This window comes from Herpailurus yagouaroundi, unplaced genomic scaffold (assembly GCF_014898765.1).
Source record: "Herpailurus yagouaroundi ecotype Mexico unplaced genomic scaffold, PumYag 185, whole genome shotgun sequence".
Lineage (NCBI taxonomy): Eukaryota > Metazoa > Chordata > Mammalia > Carnivora > Felidae > Herpailurus > Herpailurus yagouaroundi.
The window spans coordinates 6,822,510-6,845,541 of record NW_024412416.1 but is presented as its reverse complement, the minus strand read 5'-3'; the positions used below and the strand labels follow the sequence as shown (position 1 = coordinate 6,845,541).

The following is a 23,032-nucleotide window of genomic DNA, read 5'->3' as shown; positions in this document are numbered from 1 at the left end:
TGCTCCCAGGAGCCCGCCTACCCCCTGCCACCCCTCCATCCTCTCTGCCTCGGTTTATCAGACACCCTCAGGGTGTCCAGCACCATGCCCAACACCCACACCTCTCTCTAGACAATGCCCAAGACTACCAGTGGATCGGCCTGAACGACAGGACCATCGAAGGGGACTTCCGCTGGTCAGATGGACACTCCTTGGTGAGCCCCGGGGAAGAGTTGGTGGCCCAGAGGAGGGGAGGGAGCAGAGACCCCCAGAGAGGGACATGGTCAGACCACATACACTCACCGAGCAGCTGCTGGGCTGGGAGCCCTGGGGGCAGGGACCGTGTGTGGTTCATCTCTGCCTCTGGAGACCGGCCCAGGGCCGGGCAAGTCGAGTGAACACCGGCTGGGAAGAGGGGGACGAGGAGGGCAATGATGGAATGAAGGCACGCCACCAGAAGGGCCACGTGGAAGCTTTAGAGGGCTCCCTTGCCCGCAGAGGACTCGAGTCTGCCCGAGGAGGCAGGCAGACGGAAAGCAATATAGATGCCAAGTAGACAGTACGTGTACTCAGCGCTACAGGTCAGCCGAGGACATCAGGGAAGGCTCCCTGGAAGAGGTGAACGGCCACAGAGCCATGTCTCTACGCCCAATCCTACCTAAGCGAGGCAGCAGTGAGACCAGCCCCTGCCGGGGGGGGAGCGGCATGGGCTCATGGTGAGGGACTGAGAAGAAGGCGGCGTCAAGCTCCTGCCTTATCCTCACCCCTGCCCCCCTCCACCCCACCCCCGGCAGCAATTTGAGAACTGGCGCCCCAACCAGCCGGACAACTTCTTCGTCAGCGGAGAAGACTGCGTGGTGATGATCTGGCACGAGAAGGGAGAGTGGAATGACGTTCCCTGCAATTACTACCTGCCCTTCACGTGTAAAAAGGGCACAGGTGAGCAGCCACCTGGGAGGGGTCCGGCCTGGTTGGAGTCAAGACTTTCGGCTCCTGCCATGGGACCTGGGGGGAGTCCCCCTGTCTCCTGGCTGCTGATGGCCCTTCACCGCCGATCTGGGGGGTCTAGTGTCCCAGGGCCAAAGACAAGAGCAGGTCCACTCCTAGGGACCGTTGACAGGGACAGGTGATGGTCACAGGCTGGAGGACAGACCAGCCCCTAAACACACACACACACACACACACACACACACAGAGTCCCCTGGGCACCGACACAAGAAAGTCACCCACGATGGCACATGGGTGGGGAGCCCCATTCTCTTTGGTTGTCAGGCCCCCATCCTCAGCTCAGAGTCTGGGGATATTAGAGGTGCTGGTAGAACTTGCCCCTCCTTTCCGTCCCTCTTCCCTATACTGGCCGTTTTCGTAAAGAAGTCGCAGAAGATCTGCCTGGCTTTCCCCACCGTTCCCACCTTTCTCCGTCCCTGTTGTCTTTTCCTCACCCCCTCAAGACCCTCCTTCTATTCCCACCCTGCTGGTCTAAATCACTGAGAACCCCAGACATTATAACCAGTGGCTTCCAGATTCTCGGCACGCCGTGAAAATGCCCCTTTGCCAGCCACCAGGGCTGGTGGCCGGGTGTCCAGGCTCAGTGCCCCTTCCTTGGGCTCTGGGCTGTCTCATCGCAGCCACAGGGGACCATGCGGGCTCATCACTGGCATGCGTCCCTCTGAGAGCTCTTTCTCAAGGGTGTTTGCCCCTCAGTGGCCTGTGGAGACCCCCCGGTGGTGGAGCACGCCAGGACCTTCGGGCAGAAGAAGGACCGGTACGAGATCAATTCCCTGGTTCGGTACCAGTGCACTGAGGGCTTTGTCCAGCGCCATGTGCCCACCATCCGGTGCCAGCCCAGCGGGCACTGGGAGGAGCCTCGGATCACCTGCACAGACCGTGAGCACCACCCCTCTCCACCCTCGCCGGGCACAGCGTTAGATCCTGCCCCCCTGTCCTCCTTCCTGTTCCGGCAGCACAGCAGCAGCTGGCCCTCGCCTGGGGATCCTGAACACCAGCTGTCTGCACCATCCCTGGGCTCAATCACACTCTCCCCCCCCCCCCCCCGCCCTCAGGGAGGGCTCGCTTTCGGGCGAGGATGAAGGAAAGCGCAGGTGGCCCGCTTTCCCTTCTGACAGCACCTCAAAGCCCCTTTAGCCCAAGTTGGTGCCAAGAAAAAATCAAAACCAGAGAGCGGGGAGGTCAGGTTGCCTCCTCGAGCCCATGCTTTCTGCGGGGAGGGGAGGCGACAGAGAAGGGGCGAGCGGGGAGGGGTGAGGCCGGCCCAGCTCCCTTCCAAGCGGTCAAGATTCCCCCGTCTCCCTTTCACTGCAGCCTCCACGTACAAGCGCAGACTACAGAAGCGGAGCTCACGGCCCGCCCGGAGGAGCCGCCCCAGCACTGCCCACTGAAAGCATCCCGGACGCGCCCAGGATGCTGAGCCCAGGAGCCTCGCCAGGCTGACATCCCACACGGATGGGGTCCTCTTCTTGTCGCTTTCTGTCATATAAGGAATTCCATTAAAGAAGGAAAAAAACAAATCCCACATTGTGTATGCACCCACCCAGCCCCCCCCACCCCCTCCCAAATCGCCCGAACTGCATCTGATTTTCCCCCCAGTGCCAAAGCCAAGCAAACGTATTGTAACCCGTGGACTGAGTTTAGAGACATTTCTTCAATCTCCCGTTGTGCCTTTCCAGGGACCAGCGCAGGGACAGGGGGAGAAGGGGAGGGGTTAAGTTAAATAAAGAAGATTATTTTTTGTTTCCTGACTTTATCCAAGAGCAGTGCAATCGTTGGTTCTTTCACCTCCAGGGAGAGCTAGGGAGGAGGGAGGGAGGGAGGGGCACGAAGAACTGGAGCCCAAACCGCAGCTGAATGTATTGGATGAGGACCCAGGAGGGCCGCACCATCTGCATCCAGGAGGGAGAAGCCTGGGAGAGAGGGGGCGGGTTCCGCCGAGGGTGAGGGGGCAGGAGAGAGCCATGGAGGGATCTTCCGCTGCGTGGGGGCCAGGTTCCCTCCCAGGGTCCCTCTTCCAGCGTCCTCCCACCCGGGTCTGCCACCAGAGCAGGTGTCGATCTCGGCAGGGCTGGGTGGGGGGCACTTCCTTCCCAGGGGGAGTGCCCCCCACCCCCTCTCCCCCCTCCCCCACCCCCGGGACTGTGCAGGCACCAGAGTTCCGTGCACCTATTTATATTTTTGAAAACGAGATTATGATAATTATAATAATAAAGACATTGGAAGAGATCTATTTCTTTTCTTTTCCCTTCTTTTTTTTTAAGAGAAGGCAACCAGGGTCTGAGGACTACCGAAAGGGGCTCTTAAGGAACGGAGGCAGTTGGGACGCGTTTTGAGCAAATGATCCCGAGTTGGGTGAATCTTGTCTGTCCAGAAGGCCTGGAATAGTCACACCTGTTGTACTTTATTTTTGTGAGGGTGCCTGTACGTTTGGTGGACGGTGTGTGTGTGAGAAAGCCAACGGGTGCTGTGCGTGGATTTGCAAGCTGGCACGTGGTCAAAGGACCATGACCATTAACTCACTTGAGTTAATGAGACATCTGGTCACTTTGCATAGTTTGGTTCTTTGATGGCACACTGCTCACACAGGAGTTGGTGGGTAGAGTAAGTCAAGAGCAGAGGCAAAATCAGGATTTATGAGAGGGAACGAAAACAGTTGACGACAGCCTGGAAACGGTGAATCTTTGCCTACACGTAGTTGTGGTTAGCTAGTTAGCTGGCCACCGGCAAAAAGGTCTGGGCATCCTGCCCTTAAGTAGGCTGTAGGATATCAACGAAAACGGTTTCTTTTCTTTTCTTTTTTTTTAACATTTTATTTATTTTTGAGACAGGAAGAGACAAAGCATGAACAGGGGAGGGTCAGAGAGAGGGTGACACAGAATCTATGCAGGCTCAAATTTGAAAACCACAGACATAGTGGTGGGCTCGAACCCACGGACCGTGAGATCATGACCTGAGCCAAAGTTGGCCGCTTAACCGACTGAACCACCCAGGCGCCCCTCAATGAAAATGATTTCAATCGCTTATGGATTCCCCCAACAGACCTTGAGTTGGGACTACATCAGAACCAAGAGGGTTTGTGACTTAGCTGGTCTGGGGCCGAGACATTTGCATTTCTAGTAATTTCCCAGGGATGCTGCCTGGCCACACTTTGAGAAGCAAGGGCCTACGTGAAGAACAGGCTGTGTAACTTACTGAGAGTGCCCGGGGTGTGCCCCAACAGGGGCAGCGGGTCTGGCTTCCTGAGGCTGGGGGAGGGGGAGCAGAGGGTGAGACACAGAGGGGGCTGGTCTCTGAGATCCTCGGGGTGGGGCACAGCCTCCTCTGTCCCCTGAGAGGCACCTCCCTCTCTTCTGGGCCCAGACACAGGGTCTGGGAGTAGAGATGGCGGCAAAGCCGGCCGGGGCCTCCAGCCGCAGGGCCAGCACCGACACAGGCTGTGCCACGGGGCCGGTGAGCCAGACCGAGCCTCCTCCAGGCTGAATGAGGCCGAGAGCCAGACACGGGGAGGGGCCGCGTCTCAGCACCATTCATCATCCCAAGAAAGTACACACACGTGAGGGCCGCTCCCCAAACGGGGAAAAGTGAGAACAGAATGCAGGTTCTTTGGAATGAAGAGAGAAAGTAACACTGGGGAGGGAAACCGCTCCCTTTCCTGGGACTCCACACAGAAGTCGAGGGACCCGTGTCCTCCTCAGGGGTGCTGACCTGAGCCGGCAGCTCCACCGACAAGTGGGAGCAGGCGGGAGACCACAAGGCCCAATGCCCAGCCCCACCCCCCACGCCCTGCCCTGCCCCGCCCCCAGGCTGAGGGGGAGGGGAGCCGCAGCCACCACAGGTCATTGCCCCCTCTGGGTGGTGCTGGCCTCTCTAGGGCAGGGACAGGGGTTACATTCAGTGATGGCAGAGAGCCCTCCTGAGCCCATGAACCTCCAATGTCCTGGAGGAGAGGGGCAGAGGGATTCCTGGGGAGAGGGGAGAGCCTTGAGGTCTCCGCCAGAGCAAAGGGAGGATTTGGAATCTTGGATTTACCAAAACACACACAAAAAAAAAAACTCAGCAATTTCAAAATTTGTTTTTAATTTGAGAAGTATAAAAGCAATACAAAAATGGCCCCAACCTGCAAGGAACAAGGAACCACTCAATAAATAGAGCCTGAGAGGGGAGGGCGCGGGGCCCGTGCGGACAGCAGGTGCGCGGGGACTAGCGTGGGCGGTAGCAGTAAACGCCGTACCTGCGGCTGCGCGGGTCTGGGAAGCCGAAGCTTCGGACGCCAGGCTCCAGGGGCCCGCAGTTGGGACGCGGGTGAACCACAGGGTAGCGGGCGCTGCCATCTGCCAGCCAGCCGGCATCACAGCGGTCCAGGCCACGGAACTTCCAGGCGGCAAAGAGCTGGCCCACCTTGGCAATCCGGGCGCCATCTTCCTCGCAGGCCTCCTTGGCCTCGGCCAGCGTCAGCTTCTCAGGGTGGTCCAGGTAGTACACCTGCCCTGTGGGAAAGTGGGGTGTGAGGGCGGGGCAGCGCAGGGGGCAGCCAGAGAGGACGGGGGGAGGGGGGAGCTGCAGAAATGCCAGTCTCCAAAGGCCTAGCAATTAGGAGCCCAGGGTGTTCTGCCATGGATATTCAGGGGATACCTTCCCAGTTCTGACCCCCTTCTCTGAGAGTCCCATCCCATCTGCTATGGGGCTGGGGTCCCTCCAGTCCCTCCAGTCGTGTCTGTGCTCCACCCCACTCTTAATTGCACCCTGGGTGGGCACCCCACCTAGGCTGGACCAATCGGAGTCTCTCGCCCACTCAGTCATTTACTGAGCACCTACTACGTGCCCGGACACTCTTCTGAGTGACCGTGAATCCATGTCTGTTTTTATCTTCCCATGAAATGATCCTCTTTGTGGGACAGACGATGCTGTATTTGTCTACGATGCCCAGAGCCTAGGCTGGGCCCTAGCACGCAGTAGGCTCTCAAAACACATCTGATGAACGAGGAAACCAGCGATTGGTGTGAAACAGCAGCAAAGCACTCAAACACTCAGCCAGACGTGGCTTCAGTGTCGGCAGGTGCTCCAGACCTCCAGGCGAAGGTGCGGGCAGAGTGGGCAGGGAGGTCCTAACGTTCCCCCAGATGCCGCCCTCCCACCCCTGGCCTGTGCCTGGCCACGGCACTCACCCTTGAGGGCAGCGGAGAAGCAGAACACGTCATAGCGGTGCAGGCGGCGGTGACGCGGGCCGTAGCTGCGCACCCCGGGCGCCAGGCCCAGGCCACCGCAGGGCTGCCGGGCCAGCGTGACGGGGTACTGCACCGAGGCGTCCTGCAGCCAGCCCGCGTTACACCAGTCCAGGCCCTCCTCCCAGGCCCGGAATAACTGCTCGAAGGAGGCCACCACCGCGTCCTGCTCCTCACACGCCCGCTGGGCCTCACGGAAGTTGAGCAGGTAGCGGCCCTGGGGGTGCTGGTAGGGAAAGACCACACCTGGGGAGGGAGGACAGAGGGGCTGGAACGGGTGGCCCAGCCGGCTGGAGACCCCGGTCCCTGCCCCCGGCACTCTGAAAACACGTAGTAGCTGGTTAAGCTCATGAACGGATCAGCCAGTTAATGTCCCCACGTATAGAGTGGGAATGCCACCTAATTCACAGGGCTGTCGCAGGAACCCCAGAGCTGTGGTCTCCATTGTGTCCCCCCCCCTCGCCCCCGCCCAGATCATATGTTGAAATCCTGAGGCCTGATGTGATGGGATCAGGAGGCCACCCTCAGGAGGCACTTAGGTCATGAGGGTGGCATCCTCGTGAATGAGATGATGCCCCCTCGCTCCTTCCACCCTGTGAGGACACGGCGAGCAGTCTGTGACCTGGCCGAGGGCTCTCACCTGCCGGTGCTGGCATCCTCCCATCCCCACCGGCCCCGCCATCAGGGATAAGGAATGTGACCCCTCCGGCCGCCAGGTGGGCTAGGGAGGCGGGTGCTGATGGTAAGAGCCCTTGACTTGCATTTTATGTTCAACTTCTCAGAAGAAGGCACAGGAGGCGCTACCCCCATCCCTCATCTCACGCGGGAGGGGACGGGAGCTCCCAGGGGATGAGGCATCTACCCAGGACGCCAGGCTGGGAGGGGGTGGATGTGGGGCCTGAACACGGTTCTCCGTCCGTCCCAGCCGTCTCCCTAACGGGTAGGAGAGGTCTGAGGACGCACAGCCCTGTCCTAGGGACAGAGACGGGACTGTCCACTGGAGCCCGCACACAGGGCCTGGCTGGTTTGGACAGCACTGGTTTGTGACTGTTGGGTTTTTTTGGTTTGGGGTTTTCGTTTTTTAGGAGAGCCTTACATAAAAATCCAGAGATTTCACGTAAAAATATACACTTCTCTTGTCAAATCAGAAACCCTGGCTGCACGGACTCTGCTTCCGGACCTGAGTGGGGCACTCCTTTGGGATGGGATGAGGGTTCAGCCACTGAGTGGAGGGTTCAGTCCCCCCTACTCCTGTCACTCGCACCGGGCAGCCTCTTTGGTTTTGGGAGCGTCTCCGCTCCGTCTCTAATTGGCTGTGGGGCCAGTTCCTCTGAAGAGGGTGTGAGCCAGAGGGAGTAGAGGGTTCTGGAGCCCAACTGCCTGGGGTCGACGTCCTACGCTGCCATTCATGAGCTGTGAGACCTTAGGGAAGTTACTTGATGCCCCTGTGTCTCTGTTTCCTCATCTATAAAACCAGACTGATGATAACAGCAGGTCCTGAGGACTGCATGCTTGTCTAACGCACAGAGTTCTAGATGGTTTCTCAGGGCCTCACCCCGCAGCTCCAGCTCCACCAGGCCGCTCTCGTCCTCCAGCCCGTCAATGACCTCACAGCGGTAACGCCCGTAGTCCTCCGGCCGCAAGTCCCCGATCTGCAGCGACACTTCGCGCTCCCTGTCCTGCCGCAGACACACCCGGCCTCGGTAGTCTCCGAAGGAGCGGTGCCTCAGCCCGATGGCCACCAGCACATCCTGCTCCGGGGCCCCGTTCTCTGACAGCTTCCACCACTTGATGCGCACGGGCCTCGGGGACAGCAGGGCCGGCTCGTAGTGGTAGTGGCACGGCAGGGTCACATTGGCCCCTCGGTAGGAGAACAGGGTCTCCTCGGGCGTCTCTACCACCAGCCTCACCCCGTTGAAGACGCCTGCGGGAGAAGTGGGGTGCAGATGGGGACCCATGGGGCACACGTGTACCCCTGCAGCGGCCACCCCCAGCTCATCCCCAGCTCCCGCCAGGCCCGGGAATTAACACGTTGTAAGAACTGCCCTAACGCCGCACCCGTCCCTGCATCCACGCGTTCTGCAATGGGACTCTGCGTCTCCCGTCAAGAGGGGACTCTGTGTCCCCTTCCCCTCGAATCCGTGCTGGCCTTGCCACTCGCTTTGACCAAATGAACTTGGCAGAGGTGACTGTTCTGAGCCTGGGCTCCAGGAGGCCCCGCTGCTTCGGCTCCTTCTCGGAACCTTGCCAGCCTCCATGAGAACGAGCCTGGGCTCACCTGCTGGAGAAGGAGAGCCCCACGTGGAGCAGAGACGAGCCCTCCCAGCTGAGGCCGTCCTAGGCCACGCAGCCCCCAGCCGACCTGTCCCCCGACTGCAGGCACAGTCTGTGAGGAAATGGCGGCCAGCCCAAAATGCTGACCCATGGAATAAGCAACAAAACAAAACAGAAAAACCACCGCTGTTGTCTTAAGCCATTAAGTTAGTGCATAAGAAGCTAGCTGATGTAGTTAGGTGATAAGAGCGCCCCATATCACAGGTGCCAATAAACACAGAGCCTAACAAACACCCCCCGCCCCAGAACCAGATTTATGCTGAGGCTGGCTCATCTTTAACTTGGGACCCAGTACAGAGGCCTATGTCCTGATATTGGGCCTGGACTTAGACCCCTGGAGGGACACAGGGTGGGGGAGGAGGGTAGGCTTGGGGCAAGCAGGAGATAAGAGGCTCCCTGCAGAGGACCTCAGGCTGCAAAAGCCAGATGCTTTGGTGCAGTGGTTCCCAAAGCGGGGTCCCTGAGCCAGCAGCAACAACATTCCTGGGAACTTGTTAGAAATGCAAACTCCTGGGCCCCAGCCCAGACCTCCTGAATCAAAAACTCCGGGGGGGGGGGGGGGCGGCCGGGCAGGCCCAGTGATCAGTGTTTTAACAGTTCTCCAAGTGACTTGGCTGGTCACTCAAGTTGGAGAACCCTGGACAGGCAGTGGGCACGGAGGTTTGAGACCACAGGCCCGGAGGCAGCTAAGCCAGCCTTGCATCTCGGCTCCAACTTTCCACAAAGCTAATCTGATCTAGTCTAGAGACGTCCACCGACTCTGCAAACCACTTTCCTTATTTGTAGAACAGGGTAGTAATAGTACCAACGGCGGGCCGAGGTGAGGCCCAAATCAGGTGAGGTGGGAAACCTGGCACACAAAACGGGCCCAACAGACGTGAGTCAGGACTCTCATTCCGTGGCTACATCCTTTGTGTTCCCCAGTGCTCTTTGGTCAAGCTGTGTTTGAAGCTGTAACCCGAAGACCATGAGAACATTTGGCTGAATCATAATGCATCCGTACAACTAAACACTACACGGCCAGGCACCGAAAACACACAAAAAACAAGAAACACTGCACAGCCAGGTACAATAGCTTGGCAGCTGTATATCCACTCACTGACCTTGGGGGGAAGAGCTGTATTCTACGAAGTGATGGCAAGATTCCCAAATCACATGTATAGCAGGAGGTTGAAGACAGTTTTCTTAATCTTATGTAAAAGGCTGGAGGGATACATCTGAAATGGCAGTAATGGTTCCCTCAGGTGGGGGGAGCTCTTTGTGATTTTGCTCACACGTATTCAGAGGCTGACGGGAAAATGGTGAGATCACGGGTAGAAAGTTTCCGTTTGTCAGTTTCCTTGAATCTCCTTAAAGTAGCGTTTGTACAAAAAATAAGTTCTAAGGCAAAGGAGGGTGGGAGGTCAAGTCATGGATGCCCCAAGCCATCCATCACTGATTCCTGGAACCTGTGAGGGTCACCTTCTACAGCAAAGTGGAGTCTACAGGTGGGACTAAGTTAAGGATTGCAGCCCCAAGTATCTGTTTAGAAGGAGGCCGAGGAGATGAGAGGATGGAACGGGAAGGCGAAGCGACCATGGAGGCAGGGACGGGGTGACGCAGCTGTAAGTCAAGGTCCATCAGCAACCACCAGACAGTGGGAGGGCCAGGGAACGGATTCTCCCCAAGAGCCTGAGGGAGGCTCACATCACGACCAGGGCCTGGGAAGTGTTTGTCCCCTCTGTCCTTCCGCAAACCAATCTCAGCATGGGTCCTTAAGATCTGCGTTCCCTGGGAAGCTGGCTCAACTCTGTGAGCGTCAGTTAGCCCATCTACGAAATGATATAATCCACAGGATCTGCTTTCGGGGCTGCAAGGGCAGCCGGCATCAGCTTGGCCCGGTTGGTGCCTCCATTACGCTGGTTGTTAAGCTTGCCTATAGGTCAGGTGTTTGTGAGGACTATGAGACCGTGTATGGAAGGTGCTAGAAGCATGCCTGACACATAATAGGTGCACAACACATGCTAACTAAACAGTCACCTGCCCAGGGGTGCCTGGGTGGCTCAGTCGGTTAAGCGTCCGACTTTGGCTCAGGTCATGATCTCACAGTTCATGGGTTTGAGCCCCGCGTCAGGCTCTGTGCTGACAGCTCAGAGCCTGGAGCCTGCTTGGGATTCTGCATCTCCCTCTCTCTCTACCCCTCCCCACCTCTCTCAAAAATAAACATTTAAAAAAAATATTTTTAAAAGTCACCTGCCCAAAGCCACGTAGCTAGTAAGTGGCAAAATTGAGATTCAAACTCTCATCTGTCTAACCTCAAACCCCCTTTCCACTGAGGAACTCCAAGGCAGGTCACATTTAATTCTGATCTTGGAAAACTGGCAACTTCGGGAGCATTCTTAAGCACACCCGTGTCCCGCACAGGTGAGATTGTCAAGTGCTTTCGGTTCCAATGCGCTCAAGCCTGAGGGCCTAGCAAACGGAGTAACTGAATCAGCCCTTGCAGTGATCTTAGAAATGCACCTGGTCCCCTGCAAGGGCCCGGATAGGGAAGGGGCTGCTGGCTCCGTGCCCTGTCCCGGCCTGGAACCTGCATATCACAGCAGGAGTCAGGAGAGGTCTCCGTCACCCAGTGGAGCCCAGAGCTAGATCCAGGAGGCCGCCCACCTTCGCCGTGGCTGTTGCCCAGGTTCCAGCCAGTGGGCTTAGAGTAGTAGAAGCCGTTGTAGAAGGGCAGCCCAGAGACACAGGGCAGCAGGTACAACAGGAGCAGAGGGCACATGGCGTCACGCACGGCCGCAGGGCCAGGGTGTCCGGGACAAGGCTGGAGCCCGGGGCAGGCTGGGACGAGGACAAAACCCCTTTCCCGCCGCGGGGGGGGGGGGGGGGGGGGGCCCAGGGTCCCCTGGGTTCCAGCACCCACTGGTTCGCTTGCTCAACAGATAATTATGGAGCATCACGAGCACAGGCACGGTTCTCAGAGTCTAGAAGATGGGCTGGAGCAAGGCCAGGTCCCTGCCCTCGGGGGACCGCACCCCACGGGCAAGATGGGCAGGGAGGAAGCCAGCAAGGTCTCGGGAGGAGCCAGGAGGAGGCAAAAGTCCTGGAGAAGATTTCACAGGACAATAGGGCAGTGTCAACTTTTCAAACCGGACGTTTGAATTTGAAAAGTTGTGAGCAGCATTTCTCAGAGACTAGACTGGAAAATCTCGGGGTGCATTCGTGTTTAGCGAGGGGAGTCCTGCATCGTCGAGCTTTGCCCCCCCCCCCCCCCCCCCCCCCCCCGGGCCGGCGCCGAGGTCACAATGTGCAATTTGTTTCTGATCCCGAGTCAAGGTCAAAACCAACTTTAAACACCATTCCGACCTCGGTGGACACACAGAATAGGCAGCTAGTCCGTGGCTGTTTTGTTTTTTAATGTTGCATTTAAATATTATACCTTGATTACTGAGGGTTTTTTGGTGTGCGCACACACGCTCCTCCCCCGCATTTATTTCTGCACCCGAGGCTAACGCTTCACTCACCTGCCCCTCATCACCATTTGCTGAGCGCCTAAAGGTTTAAAAGACCGGCAGCCTTGGAGGAAGTCAGTACAGAGCCGGGGCAGAGGCGTGGGCTGTGTGGGGGGAGCAGAGGCCAGCGGTGGGGCCGCAGAGAAGGAGTGCGGAAACTAGACTGCAGACGTGGGGGTTAGCCAGGCGGGAAGGACACTGGGGTGTGCCCAGCAAGGGCGGGGCAAACACAAAAGCCCAAAGGCCGGGGGGGGGCTGGGAATGTGCTGGAAGCTATCTGTGCTCTTTTCTGCCCTGATCCCTGTGGTGGCTTCTCTTGGGGGGTGGGGGCTGGCTTCTGGCTTCCAGCAGGCTCCTCTCCCCAGCACCTGTTCTCACAGGACCTCTAACTCTATTTCCTCCCTCTTTCCCCCCAAGACCTGGGGGGCAGTGGCTGTCGTTGCTTGTCTGTGTCTTGTCCCTTGTCTGTTGCCCCCACTCCCCTCTAGAAGCTAGCCAGTCCTTATTAGAGTCTCTTTAGTGGAACCACCTAGGGTGAATTCTGTTCCTGCCAAGACCCTGACTGATTTAGGGGAGAGGCCGTGAGCCGTTGGGGCCCAACAAGCCGCTTTTTCCCTCTCTCCTTTGCCCCAAAGGCCCTGGGGTGTCAGGAAGGCTGTAAGCAGAGGGGCCACAGGATCAGACGAACGTCGCAAACTCCCCTCCCGGGGCTGAGTGGAAAGGGAACGTGAGGTGGCAAGGACAGGGCAGCAGCAGGCATCTGGGAAGCATGCTGTCATGCAGCCACGTGGAAAAACACGTAGGGTGTAATTTAAAATGGACAAAGCAGATGTGGGAATTGCCGCTCTGCTAGGATTGTAAGGTTGGGCCCCTGTGAGCGCGTGTTGTATGGAAACCAGAACGGGAGGAGACCGCAAAAGAGATGGGGGGAGGGGGGACGGGAGGGAAGGGGAAGAGAGAAGGAGAGCACGGAACCCGTAAGGGTGGTCAGATTATGCAGGGAACCTTCTTGTTTCCAGAACAGTTAGGAACTCTTGGCAGGGGGGAGCGCAAATGTGCAGGAAGGTGAGAAGTAGAATCTACTCTCTTAGACGCCTTTGTGGAGAGCCTGAGGCCCGGACTTGCCCTCTGTGCCGGGCATTATAGTAAGACCCTGCCCTTCCGAGGTCTTGCTTGTTCCAAGAGTCCCCAGGTGACCCCCATAAAGCCTCACGGGGACTTGGATCTGGGCAGCCCAAGCACGATCAGGCAGCCTACTACAGAAGTTTGGGGGTAGGAAGATCTGGGTTCAAGTCGCATCTCTACTGCTGACAAGCTGTGTGATTGCAGGCTGGTTTCCTCGTTTGGAAAACTCCCTGGCCTATTTCTCCCCCATATGGTCTGCTTTCCTCCTACAGTAACAGAGCTCTAGACAGGTGTGTGCTCAGCTGAAAGCTGTATTCCCAGCCTCACTTTGCAGCTAGGAGAGCCAGAGCTGGCCAACGGCAGCAAGCCAAATGAACGTGCCACAGGCAGGCCTTGTGTTAAAATAGGGACAAGGGGCACCTGGGTTGGGTGGCTCAGTCGGTTAAGCGTCTGACTCTTGATTGGGGCTCAGGTCATGATCTCTCGGTTTGTGGGTTCCAGCCCCACGTCGGGCTCTGTGCTGACCGGGTGGAGCCTGCTTGGGATTCTCTCCCCACCCCCCCTCTCTGCCCACCGCCCCACACTCACACTGGTTCTTTCTCTCAAGATAAACACTAAAAAAAAAAAAAAAAAAGGGAGGGGCGCCTGTGTGGCTCAGTAGGTTAAGCTTCCAACTTCGGCTCAGGCTATGATCTCCTGGGTCATGGGGTCCGAGGCCCGAGTCAGGCTCTGTGCTGACCGCCTGGAGCCTGCTTCGGATTTTGTGCCTCCCTCCCTCTTTCTCTCTCTCTCTCTCTCTGCTGCTCCCTTGTTCATGCTCTTTCCCAAATTAAACCTTGGGAAAAATGTTTCTAAAATACAGTTAGGGATACCTCTTCCTGGTATTCTTTCCCTCAACGTGCTGGCACCCAAAGGGGCCACCTCCGTCTCAGGTGTAAACCACAGGCTGAATGATAGAGCTGTGCCCCCAGCCCTGGACCTCCCCCATCTGCACTGTCTCCTAAGAAAAACAACGTCCTATAGTATTAAGCCACCACATTTTGAGTCTCTTTGTGATCACAGCTTAGCCTCACTCGGGCTATCATTGGCATAAAGTTAACAGCTGAGTTTAATGAGCACTTACTTATCTCATTTATAATCCTCACAACTCCTGGAGGTGGACCTTCTCAGTAGCCTCATCTTATAGGTGGGAAAACCAAGGCACAGACAGATTAAATCATCTGCCCGAGGTCGTCCAGCTAGGACGTGGCAGAACTGGGATTCGAACCCACTCCGGCTCCAAAGCACGGAAGGAGGATGTCAAATTCAGGGAGCTGGTGTGTGCAGAGCACGCAGCTCAGTGCCTGGCAGGAGGAGGTAGGAGGTAGTTTCCTTTCCCTTCCTTGAGGTCCCACGTTTGGAACCCAGAAGGAGGTGGAATGAGGACAGAGAGGCTGTTGATAGGAGCTGGGTGTCCCAGGGTCCACCCTGTCCCTGGGCGGGGCTCCAGCGGAGGGCTCGCCAGGCCGGGCTGTCTGCCGTGTGCCCAGCAGCGCATCCGGCCCAGGTGCCTCCCAAGTGAGAAAGGGCCTCAGGATGAGCGAATGGAGATGTTTCTGCTACAAAGTAATATATATGTGCTTGAAGAAAAAATGCATATTTTTGCATTAAATGCATTAAAAAACAAGATCGGGGTGGGGGGAATAAGGTTGGGGCAGATTGCTCAAAACATATGCAACTTTGCAGCCTGAGTGTTAACTAGAAACAGTCCTAGTAAAAAACGCCAGGACTTTTCATTCTCCACTGACATTGGCACCCTGTCAATCAGCCCTTTGAAGCCTCCCCCACAGAGGCAAGTGCTTCCTCCTTTGAGATGTAGATCTTTTCGGGCATTGGATTCCAGTAGAAACCAGATTTACTGAAATTAAGAATCTGACCCAGGGTGAAGCCATCTTCATTTTTTTTTTTTTTTCTTTTTAACTCCGGGGACAGGTCTTTGCAATTTCTTCATGTGATTCCTACATTTATCAGAAAACTTTCGTGTTAAGCGGCCATCCAGGCATCCCTCCCTCCCCAAATGTATCGCGTCCTTGAGTTGACATGGTGCGGAGTTTAGGTCTTGAGAGGTGAGAAAGGATGCTGTATTATCCAAATCAGTTGGGTTCCTGAGTTTTGGGCCCTGAACGGCAGGAGCCTAGACCATGAGAGACCTTTGTACTTGTACTAAGAAAGGCCCTTCCTGAGGACTGTGATTCTCAAGGAATCCGTCGCTTGCTAAAGCTTGCTCTTTGTGAGAAATCCTGTTCCGGTCGCTCCAATACATCAGCATGTTGAGAAAAATCACCATTGAACCAATGCCACTCGGTGTTATTACTGACCTCAGTCCCTTGTTGTTCTTACCAATTGTGAATGAGGTAATTCCTGGCTCAGAAACACGCCCTGAAGCAGGAAAGACTTCTAGCACCTTGTGGTGTCCTCCAGGGAGCTCCTAGGCACCCCTTCCCAGCCCCAAAGACCCCAACACACACTCCCAACCTCAAGCCTGAGAACTGCACTTACTCCCTGGGTATTAAAGGGCTTCTGTGGCCAGCAGCTCCCTTGATCCTCCCAAGACCACCCCCACCCCCCCAGTCAGCAAGAATTTTATTCTCCCCAATTCATAGGTAAACAGAGGCACAAAGCAATTCTCTAAAGGTCACGTGGCCAAGACAGTAGAGGCAGGACTCTACTGAACCCTTAGGCCAACCCCATCATGGTCTGTCACATTTAAGGACTGCCTTCCACTTGTCAATGCATCCTCACGGATGTCCTTGCCTGTGGGTCTCAGTGTCAGAATTTTTGTCCCCACTGTACAAACTGAGGCTTGGAAATGCTAAGGTGCATGGCTAAAGTTACCCAGGGTAATAGACGAAGGAGCTGGAATCTGACCTCATTCGCTCAGCGAGGATTTATCACACATCTACCATGTGCCAGGCACAGCTCTGGGCCCGCAGGATACAAATCAGAAATCTTCCTGGAGATTACGTTCCAGCAAGGGAAACTGCACAATGCAGGACGTACGTGATGTCAAAGCCATCCGTGTGATAGGCTGAAGCAGGAGGGGGGCGGGGTGTGCCTGGAGACAGGATAGATCAGGACGCCTCCCTGAGAAGGGGACCAGCTGAAGGTGTAAACTTTGAAAATCCTAGGGAAAAGCATCCCGGGGTAGGGAACAGCAAATGCGAAGGCCTTTGGCAGGAATAGCCTGAAGTCCAATGAGGAGCGGGAGCAAGAGAGAAGGTGGTGGGAGATGATGTTCACGCAGCTGTCACAGGACCACTGTGGACACGGAAGGGTTTTCAGCGGAGGACAGCTATGCCTCTGATCTACCTGATTCTAAGAGCACCATCCAGGCTATCTCCCTACCTCAGCTCAAGTGCATGGCCTCATCCTGGCTTCTCCTTTCCAGCTAAAAAGCAGCCCTACCTAGTTCTCTTCATTACTTCCCGCTCCTCCATTCTGGACACACCCCTGTCTACTCTCTGGTTTAGGAACACTACAGCAGGGGCACCTCGCTGGCTCAGTCGGTGAAGCCCGTGACTCCTGATCTCAGGGTTGTGAGTTCGAGGCCCATGTTGGGTGTGGAGCCTACTTAAAACAAAAAAAACAAACCAAATTACAGTAAGTGGAGAGGTGTGATCTGGTCAACCCCTCTCTTTGCTGGAGGGTACCGAAAAAAACGAGTTCTGAACATCAGCCCTGTGTCCAGGAGCTGTGACCCCGATGGAAGCGGGCGGGCCCCCCCCCCGCTCTTCCAGCCCTCTCTGGGCTGCACTCCTGTCAAAACATCTGACGTGTCCAGGCTGACATGCCCAGGTGACACCCGCTGGCTGGCTGGCTCTGGGAAGCCATTCGATTTCTCTGAACAGAAGCTTCCCTTCTCTGAACTGAGGTCTCCCCATCCCCAGAGAAGACTAACCGGGAAGCTCGAGGGTTGAACCCAGTGGCCACCCTGAACGTTAGGCGAAAGCATAAAGCCGCGTCCTGATTGCAAGCCATGGGTGGAAGATGCCGCTCAGCTGTCACCCGGCCCCAGGCCCTTCTCTGACTGCTCCCACTCAGGGGAGCAATGGACCGCCTTCACTCCCCTGACCCGCCTATCCTGGTCCCCAGCCCCTCAGAACTGCCACAGAGATGCCACCAGCCTGAAGGCCCAAGATCCAGTCCAGCCCAGTCACCTTGGCAGCTGGGGGCTCCCCAAATCAGCTGGAGCTCTGCCTGGGCAAAGACCCACCCGCACCCTGCTGAGAGGCCTTGAGCAAGTTATTCAACCTCTCTACATCTCCACGACCTCCTCTGTAAAAACAAAGGATCAATACTAGCCCCTCACTCGAGGGCTGTGTTGAGGGTTATAGAAGATGAATTATGTCCAGTCGCAATATATGGCAGGTGCTCAACAAAGAGCTGCTAATACATCTCGTCAGAAGAACACAGGGGCAGATTTCGGGTCCTAGAGTCAGACTGGCCACCTGAATTCAGTCCTGTTCCACCCACATACTAACACTGTATCAGTGGGGGCGCCCAGTTGGCTCAGTCAGACCATACAACTCTTGATCTCAGAGTGGTGAGTTCAAGCCCCATGATGGGTGTAGAGATTTCTTAAAAATAAAATCTTGAGGCGCCTGGGTGGCTGCATCAGTGAAGCGTTTGACTTTGGTTCAGGTCATGATCTCATGGCTTGTGAGGTCGGGCTCCGAGCTGATGGCTCAGAGCCTGGAGCTGCTTTGGATTCTGTGTCTCCCTCTCTCTCTGCCCCTCTCCCAGATCTCTCTCTCTCTCTCTCTCTCTCTCTCTCTCTCTCTCTCTCTCAAAAATGAATAAACATTAAACACTTTTTTTAAAGATTAAAAGTTATCAGTGGGCAAGTCGCTGAGTTTCACTTTCCCCATCTGTAAAATGGGGATCACCATTCCAATCAAAAGATTAAAGGAGAGAATAAGGAGGGTGAGCACTCAAAAGATTAGTTATTATTACTAGTGTTAACAGTGCACAAGGTGAACTCTCACGTTACTTCAGTGGATCTTTCTCCCCTCTCATTGCCTAGGAGAGAAAGCAGCCACCACTGCCTTCTCTTTACAGTTGGGGAAACTGAGGCTAAGGGCACGCAGAGGAGTGAAACACCCAAGGCTTTATCTTTGGTAACTCCGCCGGCAGAAGTTAGAGAAAATTCCAGTCTCCGGGCCACCCATCCTTTGCCTCTCCCAGCACCACTTGCCTCGGGTCCCCTCCACACACCAGAATAAGCTGAACCCCACCTTGGAAGGAAGATGGGCCACACACCTCCCCTCAGACTATTCTCTCCGTGCGACGGAGAACCGAGTCCCCCAAACTCCAGCAGGGGGCAGCATTGTCCTCCAGGACTCCATAAGCCCCAGCTCCGCGTGAGGAATTTGACTTCGGTGCCCCCTGTTTAGACAAGGTTGACCGGCGCCTTTGAAACCTGCGGGCCCCGTAAAGTGGAAGCCGGAGGTGTTTCCTACCAGCATTCCCACCCCGCTGGCTCATGCAGGGCGGCGGGAGAGGGGCCTCTCCGTCACCTCCCCCTGCTGCCCCGAGCAGAAGCACTCCCCGGGGTCAGCGCTGGGCACCGCGGTCGAGGCCGGGTCACAGGCTGCTGAGGCCACCCAGCGAGTTGGTGACACAGCTGGGTCCTTCCTGGCCGCTCACCGGACCTAAATTCCTTCCCGAAGGATCCCGTCTCCTACCCATCTCCCTTCTCGCCGCCCTCTCTCTGTGCCTCTGGTCTCACCACCCTAAGGCAGAAACCCCGGTGAACCGAGGCCTGAACCCGACGGGCATCCTTTGCGCTTGCCCTACGCAGAGGCCAAGAGGCGCAGGTCCGCCCGCCCGCCGCCCCGCGGGTCGTCCCCAGCCCCCCACCTCACCCCGGAGCTCCAGGGAACCCCGGAGCACGCGACACGTGCCGCGGGGCAGAGCCAGGCGCGCGGTGCACCGTGCTGGAGGCTGCAGGACCCAGACCGGACGAGACCGGCAGGGATCGGCGGGCCCCGGTGGCAAAGGGGCTGGACCGGGCGGTGGTCCGGTTTCGCTGGGCATTTGCTTCCTCGTGGCGAGCCCAGGGGATCCGCGCCCCTCTCCCCGCACTCGCGCCCGCGGCGCGCCCCAGGAGCGATGAGAACCCAGCTCCGCCCGGCCCCGCGGTGCCCAGCGCACTCCTCCTGCCCGCTTTCCCGACCCTGCCTGAGAGGCCTGGGGCCCCGCGGGAGACCCAAAGCGGCGAGGGGAGAACCCGGCCCGCACGGGGGCCCGAGGAGCCCGAGCTCCCCCGAGCTACGCACCGTCCCCAGGCGGCTCCTCGACGGCCGGAGCGCTCGGCCTCGGACGGTCCGGGTCCCAGGGATCCTGAAGCGCTTGAAAGGAAGCGGCTGCGGACAAATCCCCGCGCTCCCGCCTGGCCAGCCCCTTAAAGGAACAGGCGCCCCTTTCCCTCCCAAGGGCTGGGTCCAAAGGGAGGAGCTGTTGCCGACTTGCGCGGTCTCCAGCCTCGGCTGGGGACCACCTCCAAAACTGAGTGTCCACGAGTTGCCGTCACATCTTAGAAAGGGGTAAGTGGGAAATGGAAGAGGCGCATTAACTGAGGAGGGTCCCATTAATTAGATCACTCCCGTTTACCAAAAACAGTGGGACTGAACAGGGGGAGCCCCTCCCCAGCTCTCTGCAGGTGGGCTATGGCTGCCGCCCACCTTAGGGAGAAGTAAGGGTAAGGAATGTCCTGCCTGCCTACTTTTCCCCGCCCTGTAAGACAAGAGGGCAAGGACATCCCTCCTGCCCATGGTTTTGGCCGTCATGAAATCACCAGACTGCTAACTCCGTGTCTGGAGCAAAGATGCCGATGGTAGTGCGTGAGACTTGAATCGGTGGTCTTGGAAGGAGGGAAGGTGGTTAGGGGTGCTCCCTGCAGCCAGCAGGGGCAATGAGGCTTCTGACTGGTGCTCCAACAGGGCTACGGTAGGGCCCTCCCTTAGAATCCTGCCAGCAGTCTAATCAGCCATCCGGCCTCACCTCCCAGAACTGTTTGGACAGGGTGTCTTGTTTCCGCCCTGGCCGACAGGGGTCCTGGGCTGGACAGTTTCCCTCAGCAGAGAAGCCGAGAAGATCCTTCAACCCTAGCCGGAAGAAGGGCCACAGCCTACGTTCATGCCAGCAAGCGTGTGTGTGTGTGTGTGTGTGTGTGTGTCTTACACAAGAGCCAGAAGCACATCAGAGCACCAAGAGCTGCAGCGAACTAGAAGGCACACCACATCCGAAGTGAATGCCAGGCTTCCGGGAGCCAGCGAAGGTTCCTACCCCAGGAGGAGAGGTCTGACCACTGTGCAGATGGATTGGAGGGGTGATCAACAAAACACGAGTACCAGTTAGGAAACTCTTGCAAGCGTCTCTAATGATGGCGTGAGCAAAGTGTTTGAGGCCTCCAACACACCAGGCTTTGCATCTGTGCGTTCTCTGTTAGTCTCCACAAGGCCGTGGAGGCGGTCCTATTATCTCCATTTTACAGATGAGGGAACTGAGGCCCAGAGATCTCAACAAGTTGCCTCAGGTTGCTTGGAGCCAAGATGTGAACTCAGATCTTCCAGCCGGAGGCCCTGCATTCCTCAGGACTCCACCCTGTTTAAACCAGGGGATCCCAGACTCCTGGGAGAGGCAGGCCAATGCATCCCGGTGCTGATGGCCACAGGTGAAGGAACAGGGGCGACATCAGGGGAGGGCAGTTTTGCTCCAGCAAGTTTCACATGCCAGCCAGGGATGGCCCCCCAGACAGCGGTCAGGAATAAAAGCAAATCTGGGGAGGAGATGGTGAACGTCTGCAGAAGTGGAAAGACTACCCAGGTGAGAGGAGCCAAGGGCAGGGGGAGCAGGAGTGAGGGCCCCAGGCTCTCCAGAGGGGGACTTTTAGAAGGCCATGACCAACTCCTCCAAGGTCGCAGAGATGAGGAGGGTCTGGGTGGCTTCAGCTACTCCAGAGTGACCTCGGGGCTCCTGGGCCAGGTGGGGGCCTTGTGACGACTGCTCACCAGCCCCCATGGCCAGTCAGCTGATGAGACTGGCCCACAGCAAACATTCCAAGCCATGAACGGGGGTTGTGGACCTGTAAGAGTGAAGCTCTCCGTTTCCCTTTATGGGCTTCCCGACTTCTAGCAAGGCTCACGGCCCAGTTGATTGGGGAGGTGGAAGCATCCCAGAGCACAGGTGCACTGAAAAGAAGCTCCTCCCACTGGCTGCTAGTCCCCAGGAGAGGCCAGAACAGGGTTGTCGACGGGAAAGGCTCCCCCGAGGGAGCCCAGATGCCGCCAACCAGCCAGAAGGACTGACTCCAAACACAATCCATGCAGCTCCACAGAAGAGGTCTCGGAGACGGGAGGGAGTGACCCGGGCTGAAAGACCCCCAGGGGCGGGGAGCCCCAGTCCCCATTCAGAGACCGCAGCCTGGGCCGTTAGTCTGTTCCTGCCTGGCTAAAAATCCCTGGCAAGGGGAGCTCTCCGGAAGGAGCCACTTCCACACTAATTCTCCTCCCCAGGTTCCAGCAAAGCCACACCCTCCCTTTGGCAGCCGTGTGGCCAGATCTGCTGCCTAGAGATGTATGTATATCCCAGCAAGGCTCCCAAAGTTTGTTCCAGAAAATTCACCTTGTGTTCCAAGGCCTAGGATACTAAGGTGGTTTTACATACCTTTCCCACCTACTCGGTCCCTCCTCTACCTGCCAGCCCCCTTGTCCCCGATCACCAGGGGGTGGCCGGCACTGCCCCCCCAAAGCCTGCTTCCTGACTGCCCCTGCATTGGGGGGCAGGGTGGTGAGAGCAGAGTGGGTACCCCTGGAGCTTTCTGCGGCCCCACAGCCCTGCCAGCGGCCTCTCGGGAACTAGTGTGCTCAGCCAGGAGGCCTCGTGACCACTTGGCTGAGCCCTGGCCCCTTCCACCCACACTGCACCCCATCGCTGGAGCCTCACACAGCTCTGAATGCAGCCCAGGTTCGCGGAGTTTCTAGCCGTTTCTCCGGCCCCTCACTCTGGAAGCGGAGAAAATGCTGAAGGGGAAAACCAACAGCCTCAGCCTCTCCTACTGGCATGGGAAGAGAGCAAAGGCATTCACGGAGACCGGCTGTGTGTGTGCCAGGCATCCCCTGGGCCCCTCACTGGGCAGCAGCTGTGGACCCCAAGGCTGCAGGAGTCGGTCGGGGGTGGGGGGGGGGGGGGAGAACGGAGAAGAGGCCCGGGCATGAGGACTCCATGGGACCCCCGCCCCCCAATAGTCTCTCCCTTCTCGTAAGTTCTCCACAACCAGCAGGTGATACAAGAATACTGGTATCTGGAAGGCCTGAGGGGAGCAGTGGGGGGACAGCCCAGGCCAAAGCCCATGTGGACGGAGCAGTGATGAGCCACAGCAAGAGTTCAGGGGGTGATATAAACATATTTTGGAAGCTGCCTGTGTACTCTGGGGTAAAGAACCAGCACAGAGGGTGCCCCCCCCATGCCCACCCACCTCCACCCCTCTCTCCATAAGCCCGCCCCCCCCACTCCCCCCCTTCTGTTTCTTCTTAGGCTTCAGGACAAGGGTCAAGAGGGGCGGGTCTCCAGGGAGAGAAGAGCCACGTGGGAGGGGGGCTAGGTGGCAGCAGGAGGGTGGCAGCATCAGGCTAAGGGACAGGAGACCGTTATCTCCAGCCTGGCGCCTCAGGGCCTTCCTCCAGGGCCATGGGAATGCGGGGTGTGGGAGAGAGTGTGGGGAAAACAGACTAGAACCAGGGATCCGAGGGGTGCGGGTAACCCTGACTCCCTACTTCGCCCTTCCCTCTCCATCCCAGACCTACTCCACTCCATCCCAGACCTACTCCA

At 57.4% G+C, this 23,032-nt stretch overlaps 2 protein-coding genes across 2 annotated transcripts in view; one reads left to right on the top strand and one right to left on the bottom strand.

Moving 5' to 3' along the window:
* ACAN (aggrecan) overlaps window positions 1-2,743 on the top strand; it is a 66,093-nt gene extending 63,350 nt beyond the window's left edge. The window contains exons 16-19 of the mRNA XM_040493404.1: window positions 112-194; window positions 774-918; window positions 1,684-1,866; window positions 2,302-2,743. Coding sequence (XP_040349338.1) covers window positions 112-194; window positions 774-918; window positions 1,684-1,866; window positions 2,302-2,378 — 488 coding nt within the window. The 3' untranslated portion in view covers window positions 2,379-2,743. The remainder of the gene's footprint in view (window positions 1-111; window positions 195-773; window positions 919-1,683; window positions 1,867-2,301) is intronic.
* Window positions 2,744-5,043: 2,300 nt separating this feature from the next.
* HAPLN3 (hyaluronan and proteoglycan link protein 3) lies at window positions 5,044-22,660 on the bottom strand. The gene is made up of 5 exons (XM_040493695.1): window positions 19,480-22,660; window positions 11,193-11,366; window positions 7,768-8,136; window positions 6,156-6,458; window positions 5,044-5,477 (listed from the first exon to the last, which is right to left on the bottom strand). Exons 2-5 carry the CDS (start codon window positions 11,305-11,307, stop codon window positions 5,191-5,193), a joined length of 1,074 nt encoding a protein of 357 aa, XP_040349629.1. The 5' UTR covers window positions 11,308-11,366; window positions 19,480-22,660; the 3' UTR covers window positions 5,044-5,190.
* Window positions 22,661-23,032: the final 372 nt, after the last annotated feature.